Source organism: Pholcus phalangioides, unplaced genomic scaffold (genome assembly GCF_987345545.1).
Source record: "Pholcus phalangioides strain wild (caught in Gottingen) unplaced genomic scaffold, Ppha-v1.0 ptg000015l_1, whole genome shotgun sequence".
NCBI lineage: Eukaryota > Metazoa > Arthropoda > Arachnida > Araneae > Pholcidae > Pholcus > Pholcus phalangioides.
The window spans coordinates 64,167,857-64,185,020 of record NW_028301608.1 but is presented as its reverse complement, the minus strand read 5'-3'; the positions used below and the strand labels follow the sequence as shown (position 1 = coordinate 64,185,020).

Genomic DNA, 17,164 nt, shown 5'->3' with positions numbered 1-17,164 from the left:
TTGGCTCCCTAGAAAAACAGTCTCACCCACACCTTTGGTCTCACCGCTTTTGCTATTGGTGAGTGGACGGCGTGTCGCGCAAGGCGATTCACGTTGCACGCCGCACTGGAAAACCTGCTCCGACTTTATTACGTCGTCACGATTCACGATTACTTATGACGTCACTTCCATAAACAATAAAAATGAGCACAATCGGACCCTTCTGTGATTGGACAATCTGTATGATTTTTTTTGTTGTTGTTTATGAAAAATCTCTTTGATAGGGTGAGAAACTATGTGACGGTGCTTGAATTGAACACGTGATTGCAGCTTTGTGTGTGACATTCATTCATTGTTAATGCAAACATTAGCGGCAGATTTCCAACAACATCTGAAAAATGGATGATGTTCCCATGATAAAGCTAATCCTAGTTGGAGACGTCGGTAATTTATTTCACTCTTTCTTATCTTTAATTAATTTATTATAATTTTTCCGCACAATTCATCGTAATGCAGGGCAGTAGTGAGCCTTCTTGGCGCCCCGGGGAAGAATTTTCCTTGGGGATCCTCTTGTGCGTGTGAAAGTGTTATCATGCAAAACAAATGTGAACTTTTGTGGGCCCCAATTTCGGCTCGGGGGGCCTAGTTATTGCCGTGTCATAATTTCAAAATCGCTTTTCTAAATTTGTCTTGATTGATCTCTTGGCATATTTTGGGAAGTTCACCACAAAGCCGTACGTCATGTGGCTGAAAATTTCTATTTAGCAGATGTGTACTATAAGTATTTATAGCAGAAGTTCCCAAACTGTGGGTCGTGACCCCCCCCTGGGGCTGGACCGTCTTAACAACATCTGAGGTGTCACCTCGGCAAAGTGGTTTTTCTAAGGCCTTTACCCATGGCCCCACATCCTGTAGCAGGGCCCTTCTACAGTGAATTTATAGCTTAAAAAATTATGGTAATTGTCTTGGGCCCTCTGGCTGGAGACATGTCAGCCCCGCCCTTGTGGAGGCCTACCTTTATCCACCTAAAATACTCTCCCACCAATTTGTGTATAGGCTACTTCAAAAATGTTATTGGATCTTATCACGAGGCTTTCTCTGCACTTGAGATTGATTATGGGCCCATGCATTAAGATGGCACTGCCTGGAAGAGGGTGTAAATAAGTTAGAAGGGTCATGAAAAATTTTCCAAAATTTAAACGTAAAATAAATTAATTTTTTTTCTTTCGCAAATAAATATACTGTAGGCCAATATCCAATCTGATACACACCCTCAACTCTATGAGCCATAAGTGCCGAAGTTTGGGGGCTGCAGTCATTTCAGCCCACCCAATAAATTTTGTGGAGGGGGCGGCAGCTCAGCTTAATAATAATATATAACAACACACTCCCCTTCTCCTCCTACATACAGGCTCAAGTCTGTATATATGGGATGTCTGACAAATTTCAGCCTCTTAAATGTCGTACCACTCCAATGTCAATGCCTCTACTCCGAGCTTTCTTATTATCCATTTATGGAGAGGTGCTTATGCCCATTGGCACTCACTAGTCAAAAGGCACACAACTAATAAATTAGAAAGTACAGGGTGTCTGGAAAAGGGAGCATGCCTTCCCCCCACATCCTGGAGCAGGGGCTTCCAGGACTGGGGACTTTGGCAGGCCCCCAGACCAGAGACTTTTCATGCCCCCCATTTGTGAATTTATAGCATGAAGATACCAAAAAATGATGAGAATCATTCCAGGCCCCAGCGCTGGAAGGGAACTCCAGTATTAAAATTGAAAATCTTGAAAACGATAAATGAAAAAAAAAATCCTTTTTCAAAATTTCAAATCTAATTATCAGATTTGGCAAAATCATGTATATATATAGTTGCAGATTTCGATGATAAATTAAATTTTTAGATAAATTACTAGATTAAATTATTGCTGAGGTTGAAAAAAGTGGGAGGCTGTTGCCAAAAAAAATTCTTGTCAAGGGGGGGGGGGGGTCATGCTTCCAACAGTTTGGGAACCACTGATTTAATGTATAATCTCACTACAATAAAACTCAATACAACGTTGAATCCTTTTGCAACTCCGTTTTTTCTGGGTCTGAAGAGTATCATTATATTAAGAACTTAGTGTATTTGAACCAGTGCTTCTCAATCTGGGGGCATGAGGTTCCCTAGGTGGTCCTCAAATATTCTGAGGAGGCCATAGGTGATGATGATGATCATGTGAAAAAACTTGCTGGCAGGCGGAAAAGAAAGGCATGGGCCACCAGTTAACCTGTTAAAAAAGGGCTTGGCCCTGAGTAGTAAATTTATGGTTTAAAAAAATAATAAGATTCATCAAGGGGCCTCCAGGCTGTAAATTGCCCCAAGGAGATATGCCTGGGTTGTTATTGGCCATAAAAAGAAAGGTATGAAAATTTTATAGACAGAGGCACATTTGTGATTTTGTCGCCTGTTGTAGAAGGAATGTGGCAGATGAAGACAAACACTTCCTCTACAATTCAAAGATATACTTAAACATTTATTACACACATAATTAAATTTACAGAACCTACAAGAACGAGCGGGCCACATGACTCTCTCGTTTGAGTGGCAAAACGCAAATCCAGTTCCACCATCGTGCAGGTGCGCTCTTTTCCTTATTCTGAGGTCAGTGCCATCCAGTGGTGGGTGCTGTTGCCACAGTGCTTAATTATATCTTTGAATTGTAGGAGGAGTGTTTGTCTTCATCCACCACATTCCTTCTACATGCCCTTCTTCCTGGTCTAATTTTTTTGACCTGCTTAGCCCATGCTCTTGTAAATATGCCTCTGTCTCTGAGTCGCTTTTTTTGTCACTCACATGCTTGTATACTCTTTTGGTCATTCCCATTCTCACACAATCTTTAAAGTTACTCGTTTGGTTACTCAAATATTTTTACTCTAGGTCACTTGGGCAGTCACCGACCTAGTACCACACTCTCTTGCTCACTATTCTGGTCACTCACTGATCTGATCCCTTACACTCCAGGTCATTCTTTTGGTGATTCACATGCTTGCACACCCTCTAGGTTACTCACATACTTACAAACTCTCTAGGTTGCTGGTTTGGTCACTGACTGACCTAGCTCTTTGCTGTCTCGGCAGAAGCAGATCTATGACTTCATTACCTAGTATACAAATTTTGCAATCACTCATTTCTCAAATTTACCGTTCCTCCGAACTTGCCGCCTTGGGCTATTGCAGATAAGCTGCCCTTTAAATACGCCACTGTTTATAGACCATAATTTTACTCAAAAAATCAGTTCAACAAATAGAGGATGAGGGTGCTGAGGGACGCATACACTATGGGGGGGGGGCACGAGCATAAAATATGGGCAGAAGGGTTCCATGGGGTAAAAATATTAAGGAACACTGAGTTATGTAATGGTCACAGAAGGTAATTTGCCCTTGTGATGACTGCATATATATATATATATTTCAGTTTAAAACACTAGTATTTACAATACGACAATGTATTTAAAATAATCATTGAGGAATTTCAGATTCCAGAATAATGACACATTTCGAAACTGGTAAAATTCAAATGTGATTAACCAGGGTTGCGAATGGTCAGGAGAGTGAAATTAGGTAAAATTCCTATATAGGACTAAAAGCAAGTAATGATAGGCCTCTATCATTAAATATTAAACTTATTCAAGTAACTTATAGGCCTCTATCTAATTATTCGCATCAGCTTTTATGTAAGCTTCATCTAAATAGCATTCCATTCACATTTGAAGTTGGATTTTCTTTTTTTATAATTTGCAATCAAACATTTTATGCTTATATTTGATTTGACTTCAGGTGTTGGAAAGACAAGTATAATAAGGCGTTTTGTTGAAGGAACTTTCGGTAAGCATACGAAATCACTCTGTATTGTACTGTATTTTCATATGGAGAACCTGTTATTACAGTGCTAACTAATTGTTTGAAAAACAATGTTTTTATTTTTTATCTTTAATTAGAACTGAAATGACCTATCGAATAATTTGTGTAATAATTATTTTTTATTATATTGATAGTGGGATGGAATTAACCACACTTTAGTTTGGATCATGTCCACTATTAAACGGGTACTTTCCACTTTGAGAATACATAATCTATGTAAAATTGTTATTAAAAGTTAATTAATGATTAATTCATACAATAAAAAAATAGATATAGATAGATATAAATAGATATTTCATTTTCTCTCAAATTCTGAAGGGGGAAAAAATCATTACAGCATCGTGACTGTGATATGATTTTTTTCTTGTGTGAATCAATTTGAAGATAATCACTATATTAAAAGCTGTCTCCCCCCTCCGCTTTGTTTGTGATTGGGGGAATGATCCCATAAACCATTTTGTGTATTGCACTAGCAGTCGAATAGCACACATCTAAAAGAAAAACAAAAGAATTTATACAGTGAAACCTGTATGAGACAGAACGTAAGAGACTGAAATAATATTCCATTTTAGACAGATTTCCGTTTTATAAAGATGCAAATCAAAGCGCTAATAATTGAATGAACTATATTTTGATTCCATTCAAGACAGTTTCCATCTCATACAGTGTCGATCTTAGACAGGTTTCACTGTATTATTCATGATTGTTAATTTATTCATTAAAAACAGGCCTTAACGGTTCTGAGAAAATTAATTAATTATAGTGGTTATCATATCCACTATTAAACAATTTTTATAATTCAAACAATATTTATAATTCAATTATTAAATTATAATTATATTATTTTTACTAGCAGACGCTTAATTTGGTTGTTATTTTAAACATCCATCAGTTTATCAAATTTATAGCGCTGCAAAGTATTCAAATTATATAGTTCCATGTACCTCGTCTTAACCAGATCATGGCCTACTGCTCTGTCTCAATGAAGAGATATAAGCAGGTGATAAAAGAAGACTTGGGCCATACTGGAAGCTGTGAGTGCACATTTTGAACCAAATGTGAAGTTTGTTTCTGTATACCTAGTGCTTATTATAGCATTTCCATCCGCCATCAATTTTTCAAATTGTGAGTGAAGTGTAATGATTGAATTTTTGTAGGCATGTTGCTCTCTGTATCAAGACTCTTCAACCGTTAAATTGGCTTTTACATTCATGCCTCAAAGTTGGGAGCCGCAGAAAACCAACTTCAGCCAACCACCACAGCGGTTACTTCCATGTACCAAGTGCAAAGTACTCCAATTATAGTTTAGTTAAATATTTCCCATTCATATTTTTATTTATTTTTATTTTCTTCTTATTCTTTTCATAATCGGTAGATAAAGATTTAAGAATTAGTTGTTGGACAACGATAAAGTCAGACAACCTGCATGATGTATGAGATCAACTCAGAAATTCAAAGAAGCTGGTTTCATATTTTTATCTCTATTTTACCCTGTAGTAAATTTTCTAAATTTGTACTTACTGTATATTATTTTAATACTGTGTTGTATCCATCTTTTCAACATCATATTTTATTTATAGATACTCACACGGAAGCAACTTTGGGACGGGAATTGAGAATTCTGTATAATATTTTCATAAATGGTGTGAGATGCCTATTTCAGCTATTTGACACTGCAGGGCAAGAAAAATATGAGAGTTTGACCGAGAGGTGAAGTATATATATATATTTTATGAATTGTATCAGGACAACATTATCTCCTTTCTGTGGACCAAATCCAGCCCATCAATAGGTACTATTCAGTCTACAGAATGTAGCGCCAGAGTGGCATGTTGGTAAGATGCTTGTCTACCACCATGAAGGTTGCCTCCCAGGTTCAAACCCAGGGGAAAATATAAATAAGATATTATCGCCGCTGTGGTGGTCGAGTGGTTATAGTGCCGGACTCGTGATGCGAGGATCCGGGTTCGAACCCCACAGTGGTGGTCGGCTGAAGTTGGTTTTCTGTGGTTCCCAACTTCAAGGCGCAAATGCGAGCCGATCTCCCCGTTAAAAAGTCTCGCCACAGAGAGCAACAGTCCTACAACGGTAAATCATTCAATCATAACACTTCACTCATAGTTAGTAAAACTGGGGGCAGATGACCGCACTACACATAACAAGCATTACACAGAATCAAACTATACGTCAGGTTGCACTACACGTACACGCACATTCCCGCATTTACCGATTCGTTGGGGGGTTCCGCGGGGGGGGGGGTGTGGTGTAGCAGTAGTAGGTAGGGGCTCGGGGATCCATGATGTTCTTAAGTCAGCCACCTCGTTGGGCAATTTGCCTGTTGTGGTGTTGTATTTGTATTTGTATTTGTATTTTCCTAATGAGCTTGAGGCAACCACTGATAGATGGTGTCTTCATTTCCAACCAAACTCATTGATGGCAGTAAATGGCAATATATCGATATGGCCAGAATTGTTTGGTGAAGTAGTCTACAGAATGTATTCATAAAAAATCCACAGAATATAATAGATAGGTACACCAATTTGTGGTCTGTCAGGGAGACAGCCATCATGGGCAGAGATACGGCCCCCCCCAGCATCAATGACTGAGCTGACTAATATAATGCATATACATATATCATATGAATTGACATCGCCGTCATATTCTCTTTCCCCCCCCCCCCCCCCGCAGCCTTTGAAAAATCTAATAATAAGCATAATGCAGCAAGCCCCAAAGAAACTGGTTTTAATTGTTTTGATGGCCATATGTCTTTTCAGAATTTTTTTTCTCCAAGCGTTTTAGCATTATCCCCAGAAGGTAATTAAGTCCATTGTAAGCATTTGGTGGGTACAGGTCTGCATATAAGAGATACATAGGGTACATATACAATATAAGTTCTCTCTATCACATTTCCTGTAGAATTTTCTTTGGTGTGGTGCTTTGCTTGCTGGAAGTGTCAAATCTGCCATTCATAAAAATGTCGAGAAAACAAAAAGTGCTTTCTCTAAAAAAACTGGGAATTTTAGAAGAATTTTAAATTAATAACTAAAGTTGATCTTGCAGTTGATATATTCCTGTATCAACTTTAAAAATTATTATAAAGCAGAGAATCAAAATCAAAGACCAAGATGGTGGTTGCAAATCATCTACTGCCAAAAAGAGACTCCCAGATGGGAAATTTTCTTAAGTTGAGATTTTGTTGTAATTTTTCACCCAATGTGTTGTGTGCCAAAGGTAATGTTGTGCTAAATTTTATTTCTTTAAGTGATTTGAAATGTGATTTAATTTTTTCTCCTCAAATATGATTGAAATATTTTTTAACAGAACTGGAGGGGGAAATTCCTTTTTTAAAGAGTTTCAGTTCAATTCAACTTACCCATTTATATGACGTTTTGGCTTGGCCTCTTGAATGCCATATAAACGAGGTTCCGCTGTATCTCTTATTGAGTAGGGATTCTGCCAGGACCAAAGAAAATATTGCTATAGATAGTATCGTTATCAGGGCCATAACTTGGGGGGGGGGGGGGGTCAACTGGCCCAGACAACAAAATTTAGAGGGCAGCAATTTAAGGTAGGAACAAAGAACACTGATATAAAATTATCAAATTTTGAAGTTGTGGGGCCGACAAAAATCCCAGTTACAGACCTGTCATTATACACAGGTTTCACTGTATTAAGTGAAAAAAATTTATAGCAGGAAGATTAATTTGCGATGAATAAGTACTTATGTCTATTTTCAGGCGATACTGACAATGCTGATTTAGAAGAGTTGTCAACAACACAAATTTGATGACAATTGTTGTCTCTCAATATAATATGATACTCGCACTGCGTTTTTTCTTTGTCTGCAAAGTATCATTATATACAGTTAGCTGATACATTGGGAGGTCGTCATATCTGAAGTTTGAAAAAAATTACCTTCTTGAGACAATTCCATATTTAGAAAGAATGAAAAAAGCCATATTGCTATATTGTAAGCATTTCTGCGGTTTTCCAGCTTCGAGGTGCGAATGCAAGCTGACCTTCCATTTAGAAAAGTCCATTAAAAAAATGCTGATCTCACCACAGAGAGCAACAGATCTGTAATGATGAAATTAATCAATTATTTGTACTTCACTCATAGTTAGAAAAAATTGACAACAGATGGCAGCACTACACTGAAACAGACTTCACCTTAGGTTCACAACATATTCCTGCACAGCTCCAGTATTCTTTGATCACCGGCTAAAATCTTTTCATTGAGACAGCGGCGGGATATGACCTGGTTAGAAGGAGGTGTCACCCTTATTAAACCACCAAAGATTATTGTGATTTTGTCATATGCAGATTCTCCTAATTACAGCATTTTAATAATGCCATTTTTTTTTATTATTATCAGAGAAGAAAAAAGAATTTGTTTTACTAAATATGAAAAATTTTGAATATTTCTTTGTTGATAATTTCTTTTACAGTTACTACCGCCGAACCCACGGTGCAATTATTGTGTTTGACGTGTCGGATGTTGAGTCTGCGCACTCTGTTTCTTCATGGATGGAAAAAATAAAAGAACGCTGTGGAGAGGCAGCCATTCTTATTGGTAAACTGGTCAATTACTTTCTTACTTTCTTTGTTGTGAACAAATGTAATAACAAAACACAGGTTCGTTACTAATATATGACCAAGTTAAATAACTTCTGTCTTGGTTATTATTTTGGAGATGAAATTACATTTTATTTCCCATTCATCAGAGACAGAACAGACCGAGCACGACCAGGCTCTGTCGCTCACAAAATTTTAAGCTCCATCAGAGACAGTATAACTTTGAGATAAAGATACAGAGTAAATTTGAAGAATTTGGTACATTATTTATATTTTTACATAAATGTATGATCTCAGCACCTTCCCAGTCCTGGTGGAAAGGTCATGGGAGAATGGTGAAGGCCAAGATTGTCATTGTGATGTAGTTCATACATTCACTCAACATACATGCTCATCAAATATATTGAAATTCCACACACTTTCATAAAAAATAATTACATTAATCATTAAAAATAATCATAATTACACAAATCTTATATTCCAACAATAAAAAAAGTACTTGTAACATACCCAGGATGTTTCACAAGAAGTGCTCAAAAGTAAGGTGACTGTAAAATATCTAGCAAAGGATGCATAGTCCTTCCCCTTAAAGTGGAAAAACCGGTTTTTTGTTCAAAGTGGCATCTAATCATTAAAAAAAGATATGCAGAACAGCTATGCTGCTGTAGTGATAATATTTGAATCACACTTTGTACAAGGATGGGGGGGGGGATAAGCAAAATAGGGAGAGCAGCTTAAGGGAGGGTGCAAGGGCATCTCAGTGCACCCAGGGGACAGGTTACTGTAGAGGGCAGCAACATAAACTTTAATTTGATTCCAAATGAAAAAAAATGTCAACTAATAAAATTTAGCCTTTCACTGTTATACCAAAAAAAAAAAAAATCCTGTAACAATTAAATGAAAATTCCCTTGAATATCTGCTTGAAATTCTTGATTTTTTTGCATTCTTCAGTAATTTTAAATTGACAAAAAAATCAAGAATTTCTATCATTGATATTTCAGCGGATTTTCACCATGTGTGTCATTGTATAAAAATTTATTATTTTAGTATAATAAAGAGAGGCACAAATTTTACTTAGTGACATTTTTTGAGATCGGGAGTCGTGTAATAGTTTTGAAATTTTTTACATTCTTTAATTACAGTTCTACGGAAGTACTACTATTACAAATAAAATTCTTCGAGTTTGCTGGTAATTTTACATATTTTACTTTAGTATTGGCTGTAGACTTTTCATTTTTTCCAAAAACTCTTCATAAACCAAGAGTGGCAAAATTGCAACTACTTTGAGTGTTTCTTTGATGCTTAGGAAATTGTGTAATTCACGAAAGTCAACTCTTTCTCTTTTCCCCCCCACCTCTATTAGAAGATCCATCATTTGATAGATCAACTTTAACATACAATTTTACACTTTTCTGATAAGGGGGGGGGGGGAGAATTCGGCAAAAAATGTGGTCCCATCACAAATATCATTCATCTCGATCATTAATGTCTCTATGAACTCCTTCCTTTTTTTTATTTGAAGTCTTCGATCACACCCTGTGCATTACACTGATAATTTCAAACTAAACCAAACTCTTCAATACAAGTAATCAAGAAAGAAATTCTTATCAAAGTTAGGGACCAATATAAATCATTTTGCTGTTATGAATACAGTCTAACCTTGTTAATGTGAAACTCAAGGTTCCTCTAAAATTTTTCATGTTAAACAAACTGATAAGCAGTGACAGAAAAAGGATTTTTGACATTCCATTTACATTAGTCTGAAATTTAAAACAGTATAAATTTATGCAAATATAATGCACTGAATTGATCATCAAGTTATTTTTTAAAATGCTCTTTTTCTCACAATTTTCAAAGCAAAAAAATTGCATACCAGCAGCATTCAATAATTTTTTTGAAAAGTCTGATAGTCCACTGCTCTACAGCTTCATTTTCTTTGTAGTACACAGTTGCAGAAACTTTTCAATTTCATCCAAATAATTCAGCATACAGGAAGCATTTTCTTAGTCCATTAAAAAGTTCCTAAGTGGCTTCTGAAGCTTGATTTCCCGAAACATCTGGTCAAAAGTCGGCTTCTGGTTCATCATCGAAATCATCTGCTTCTGTCACTGCACCATCTATAATTTTTAATTGCAGCTTTTGAAAACAAAACAACAATGATCCAACTCAGAGATAAGAGAACGCACATCACTCCACCTACCCCTAACACATGCTCAGAACCCTGTCCCCAATAACAAGCAAAGTCGTACCCCTGAGTCTAGCACATTAATGGCATTCACCCAATTCATTTTAATGTTCTTCACGGAATTTTTCTTAAGGATATTTCTTTATTCAGGTTGACAAATCCTTTCATGTTAAGCGACCTTCCATTTTAAAGATCCCCGTGGAGGCAGAGATGAATTTTCTTCCTAAAATCATCCTCTCCAAATATATACAGTCTTTTGAGGAATTTTGTATGAAAGGTTGATGTTATGAATATTTTTAACATTATATCGTCATTGAGAATGACAAAACCAAGAATTCTTTTCATGTTAACTAGAGTTCCTTGTAAAGCGGGTTCACTTTAACTAAGTTTGACTGTATGGTAAAAAATAATGTTTTAAATCATGGTTATCATTTTTTGTTTCAGTGGGGAACAAATCAGATAAACTGAAGGAGGAGGATTGTAGTAAAAATGCCAAATCAATGGAACTAATTGATGAGCTCAAAAAATATGAGTACATCGAAACAAGTGCCAAAACAGGTGAAAACATTAGAGAGGTAAATGTATTTATATTTCCGTATTCTTTTCTATTTTTTTGTTATTTTTAATAATCAATGAAAAAAAACCCAGAAAAAATACATATTTATGCTGTTAAATATTCATGTTATTCTCAATATCTTTTAATCTTGAATATCAATTTACAGTAGTTCATTTCAAAAGAAAATAGTTTGTCTTGTTATCTTTTTATATTAATTGAGCTTGATGATTAAAAATATGTTATTGGCAGGCATTCTCTCTGTTGACAAGATTAATACTCTTCAAATGCAATCTCATCGAAGAAGACAAAGAGATCGATATTCAGGCAGCAGCATGTCACATGAGCTCACCATTTGACGAATTTTGTGATGACTATGAAACAGTAGAAAAACAGAAACTTTTCAAACAGAACCTCAATAGACTCATTCGAAAGGAGGTCAATATTTCATTGGAAGATACTGTCAATAGAGCCGAACATTTAACATCAACATCGTTCACAAGTGAAAGGACACAGAGATGTTGTCACAATTAGATATACTAATAACAACTGACATACAGTGAAACACCTGTATAACGGTAATCAAGGTATCAGAGAAACATATTGTTATAAAGGAGGTTTTTTTCACAGATGAAATATATTAACTTTATTGAAATGCATTGGGACTAGAGAGTAACATCATATACTAGAGCAGCGGTTCTCAACCTTTTTTGACTCGCTGAGCCCTTTTTAGTAAAAAAAATTCTATGGCGGAGCCCCATAGGTCCATTTTTTAATTATTCATTAAAGTTACCGATTTATTTTTACTGTTTAAAAATATTTATAACTATTTTTAAAATTTTACTGTTTTTTTTTAATTTCCTCGAGCGGCCGCGGAGCCCCTGGAGAGTACACAAGGAGCCCCAAGGGCTCCGCGGAGCACCGGTTGAGAACCGCTGTACTAGAGGATACCGTTATATAAGATTTTCACTGTAGGCATCTATATAGTTATTCTTTTATATTAATAACTACGTTGCGGTGAAGAGCAAAAAATATTTATGTAATTTTGCATATTTTGTAGGACTGTTGGTGGCGCTGCTGTAACTTATATATTTCACGTTCTTTGCTGTATGAACTCGCTTTTGCTTACGCGCCTTCATAGCAGCTGGCTGCCTTAACATTTTAACTCGATTTTAATCATTATTTTGTTAAATTTGAACAATGTTTTACTAATGGTGAAATAAATGTTAAAATTAAATTCTCATCACATCGATTCTTGATTGCTGATATTACTACAATGATGGAGTCAGATAGTCACAGAATAGATTGATAAAAGATATTAATTATGATCCTCAAGTTACACTGGTGATTGCTAAAACTACAGTGGAACCTTTCCTAACAAACACTCCCCGTTAATGGACATTTTCTGATCCCAGTCCAGTGAAATAGGACTTTAAAAATTGGGTAAACTCTAATTTTTTTTCCAAACTATAATTTATTAATTTTGTTCGTAAACTGCGAATATATCATATTTAACTAAGATTATGTTTAATCCCAAGCTGGTGTTGATAAATATGATAAATCATCAATTTATTTATTTGATTAACTGATTATAACTGTGGTCCAGGATGGTGAATTCAAATAGTTATGTTTATTTTGTTTGCACAACATTACAAGACTGTTAGTGTTGTTATGAATGTTTATTTTTTCTTCACACTTATTTTATTTAAATTTAATTGCAAAATATATGTAATGCATCTATCATGTATGGGTAAAAATAATTAATTGGTTTAATGAAACTACTGAAAGGTTTAAATTTTTCCATGTTTATCAGACTTTCCAAATTTATTTGGGAATTATGCATAATCACCAGTAAAAGTAATAAATGTAGTGAAATTTAATCAAACTTTCTTTATTGAGATGATTGTTAATCATGCACAACCACCACTGAACCACTTTCACACACAGTAACATATATATTTTAACATTAAAATGTATAAGAAATAATTGTGACCAAAGCTAAACGTCATATAAATGTAAAAGTCGTATAAACGAGGTTCCACCATGTATCCTACCTCCCCATTAGCAGACACTCCCCGTTAATGGAAAAAACTATGGTCCCATTGGTGTCTGTTATCGAGAGGTTCTATATTATATTGATGTATAAATTTCTTTTCCTTCTTAAATAATTTTTGTTGGTACTGTTACTGTCAAAAATTTTAAAGAAAAAAAAACTTTTATTTCCATTTTAACAGGATATGTTGCCCTTTAAAATAAGGTAAGAGAGTGAGAAATGGTTTCATATTATTCAAATCATATACTTATCATTCCTGTGATTAACACTAATGTTTGTAAAAAAAATTACTATAATAATACCTGAAACAAGTCTTCCAGTGAATATAGCTTGCATTTACAGTGTTTGATTGCAACCAAATATAAAAATTTATGTCTAGACTGAATTTTACATCATTTCTCTCATGTATGATTTTTGGATATTCGAGTTAATGAGAGATATACATGACTTTTTTTCTCAGTCCAATGTATCAAGGAAACAAAAATTCCTGTATGTTATGCTAAGGTGTATTCGAAAAAGAAAGTCATCTTGTCTCCGCTGGGATTTGAACCTAGGCCCTCTTGCAATCTGGGCAAGCATGGATACCATCTACATCACTAGAGACATGACCCTGCCTTCCTTATTTTATGCACGATGGCGTGAGGTGCTCAAGTAAAAGTATTAGTGGTCTCTCTTAACTTCAGCAAATGCCCCCAGGTGGAATGATAGAGATATATATGGACAGCTTCTTTCCCAAAGAGAAACAAGAGGGGCCTGGGTTTGAGTCCCGGCATAGACAACATGATTTTTTTTAGAGTTCACTTCAGCATAATATCTAAAAAACACCTGTTTCTTTGATGCATTGAGCTGGAAAAAAAACTGTCTATATATCTCTACTGTCCCACCTGGGGGCCCATGTGCTGGTGTTAAGAGAGGCTACTAATGCCTCTACTTCAGCACTGCAAGCCACAGTGCATGAAACAAGGAAAGCAGGGTTGTCTCCAGTGGTGTATGCAAAGGGGGGTTTTGGGGTTCTAACCCCTTCCCCCCTGAGCCAAGATTATAGTGTTATTTTAATTATATTAAATTAGTGTTATGTTAATTCGAGCGGGTCTCCCATTTGCGTAGTCTCTTAGTGTATAGAACAGGCAGACTTTCAAAACGATACTTACGTAACTGGAAAATTCTGACATTTACTATTTTTCTCTTGAAAATATAGAAGACAGATGGCAACACCAGTGTAATGCAGGCAGCGAGCTGCCAGTTTTCTTAGTCGTTCTGCTGGTGTGGCTTATACACCCGAGAGGTGCCAAAACTATGTGTAAATAAATTCATAGTTTGAAAGAGGGAAAAAGTCATTAGTTCATTTGATTAGTGTAGGGGTTCTTAACCTTTTTCAGAGGTAACCCAAAATCGCAACCAATGGGACTGTTTGTTTTTCAAAATTAGTGAAACCAGTGATGCAATAAATGCATTTATGACAGGACTGTAAGTGTATTTGTACAACCCATTTTGGAGGCTTCTGCAAATTTAAGTTTGGGTCATGACCCATTGCTCAAGAATCCGTGGCTTTAAGTGGATTCATAACTTCTTGGAAGACCCTGCGAATCAAATTTTGGTCGTGACAAATAGCTCAAGGATTCCTGGCTGTAAGCAAATCGCATAACGACCCATTTCGGAAACTTTTGTGACCCATAGGTTAAGAACCTTTGGATTCGTGCATAGCTGCAAAATTACACGGTTTCGAACCACCGCGTTTGTTTTACAAAAAATTTTGCATTTTCCCCACCAATAAATTGTGATAATTATGACGGAAAATATTCATCTCACAAATTTTACCAACAACAAGATTTTCAACATTTTTTAGAATCCATCTTGATCCACTGAGGTTTGGCAGTAGTTTTTAGCAATAAAATCAGCAACTTTTCTCCATGTTTCCCCACAAGGGCGAGGCTAACAGGGCTCCAGCCCGGGACAATTACCCAAGAGTACCTATCTACACTGCTCAAAACAATTAGGAGAGCACATGGTTTTAACAAAATTACGCAAAGATGTATACCGATAAGTAACATAAAATGAATCATCCATAATTTAAAGCCTAGCAGGAAACGGAAGAAGAAACTTCATATGCAAATCAAAGTTCATGACGTCAAAAACCAGAAAAAGGAGATAAGGGCAGAAATCGGGATGTTGCAGAAACGTCTGTTTTACTGCCGTAACTGGGAAATTCGATTGCGCAGTATTTTTTTTTTGAGACAAGGTGACTTGAGGATGTCTCAACAACGTGATTTACCAGAATCCATGGCATGGCGTGTTATAGGCAGACTGGAATCCGGGCAAACACAACGTAGTGTCGCGGACGCTGTTGGAGTCGCCAGAAGTGTTGTTGCAAGGCTGTGGAATCGATTCCAAGAAACAGGAAATGTTAGACGTCGACCAGGGCAAGGTCGGCCACTACAGCAACTGATGACCGGTATGTACGGTTAACAGCCCGTCGAAACAGAACAGAGAATGCTACGCAGCTGCAAAGACGGTTGCTCTTGGCAACAGGACGAAGGGTGTCCAGCCAAACAGTACGTAATCGGCTTCATGAGGGAGGGCTCTATGCACGTAGGCCAATGGTCTGCATTCCGTTGACCCCACGCCACCGTGCGGTCCGAAGAAGATGGGCTGCTGAACATCGAGTTTGGGAGCAACATGATTGGAGCCAAGTGCTCTTTACAGACGAGTCCCGATTCAGTCTGGAATGTGACACCCGACGTGTTCTGGTATGGAGGGACAGGGGCACTCGAAATAACCCCGCATTCGGTCGTGAAAGGTCACAATACAGACGAGCTGGTTGGATGGTATGGGGTGGAATCAGCATAGGCGGACGTACGGACCTGCATATCATTCGGAATGGCACTTTGACGGCCCGAAGGTATGCAGACGAGATACTGCGACCTCGTGTCATCCCTTACGCTGGAGCCATTGGAGATTCCTTTGTTTTCCAGGATGATAATGCCCGACCGCATAGAGCTCGTCTGGTGGAGAACATGCTTGAAGCTGAAACAATACAGCGTTTGGAATGGCCAGCGTGCTCTCCTGACCTGAATCCTGGACGACGCATTGCTGCGCGACCAAGGCCGCCTGTTACTGTCCGAGACTTGCAGATTGCACTTCTTGAGGAGTGGAACAGTATTCCCCAAAGTCTGATCGATAACCTCATCGCATCCATGGCAAACAGGTGAGCAGCAGTCTTAGCTGTTCGAGGAGACCACACGCCCTATTAAAACTCATGCATCATGTCTAAACAGTACTTTTTTTTATCGTTTACATGTAACCAAATTGTTGCCCTAAATCATCTTTTTTCCATATTTTCAAAGAATTAAAGCTTAATTCCAAATTTTTTTACGTCTTTTTTCTGTATTGCGCATTGATACGCGTGTACTATCCATTGTATGCCAATACGTGGCTGTCTCGCACGGTTTTCTTCACTTTTTTTGCTTGCTCCCCTAATTGTTTTGAGCAGTGTAGTTGCGGTCCGGGTAGATAACCAGTTCTGTAACCCCGGCAGTCCCCAAACCTTGAGTGCTTGTAGGTAAGTGTGCCCTTGCAATTTTTTCGCAGAGAAGCGGACACTCGTCCAAATTCATTGTCGAATGGTTCTTTTTATGACCATGAAATTGTAGTTTGGCCCCTACAAGGGTGGGGCTGACAGGGCTCCGGGCCTGGGACAATTACCTCCATTTTTTTGTTTTTTTCATGCTATAAATTCACTAGAAGCAGTGGCGTCGGAGCCGTGGGTGCTCGAGCACCCACGGAAGTTTGTAGAACGGGTCCGAGCACCCACAGAATTGATTCAAAAATCGAAATTTCCTACATGAATCTCAAGACCGGCACCCACAGGTTCAAAACACTTCCGACGCCCCTGACTAGAAGATACCGTGGAAAGTGTC

The 17,164-nt window shown here is 37.2% G+C and overlaps 1 protein-coding gene across 2 annotated transcripts; it reads left to right on the top strand.

The window, feature by feature from the left end:
* LOC149076497 (ras-related protein Rab-35-like) lies at positions 1 to 13,637 on the top strand. 2 transcript variants are annotated; one of them, XM_089244073.1, is made up of 7 exons: positions 1 to 423; positions 3,797 to 3,844; positions 5,038 to 5,169; positions 5,461 to 5,590; positions 8,329 to 8,453; positions 11,086 to 11,216; positions 11,447 to 13,631. In XM_089244073.1, exons 3-7 carry the CDS (start codon positions 5,154 to 5,156, stop codon positions 11,726 to 11,728), a joined length of 684 nt encoding a protein of 227 aa, XP_089100199.1. In that variant the 5' UTR covers positions 1 to 423; positions 3,797 to 3,844; positions 5,038 to 5,153; the 3' UTR covers positions 11,729 to 13,631. The 2 variants fall into 2 exon arrangements, with proteins under 2 accessions (XP_089100199.1, XP_089100198.1); XM_089244072.1 differs by lacking the exon at positions 5,038 to 5,169 and having other exon boundaries at positions 3 to 423; positions 11,447 to 13,637.
* The last annotated feature ends 3,527 nt before the right edge of the window (positions 13,638 to 17,164 follow it).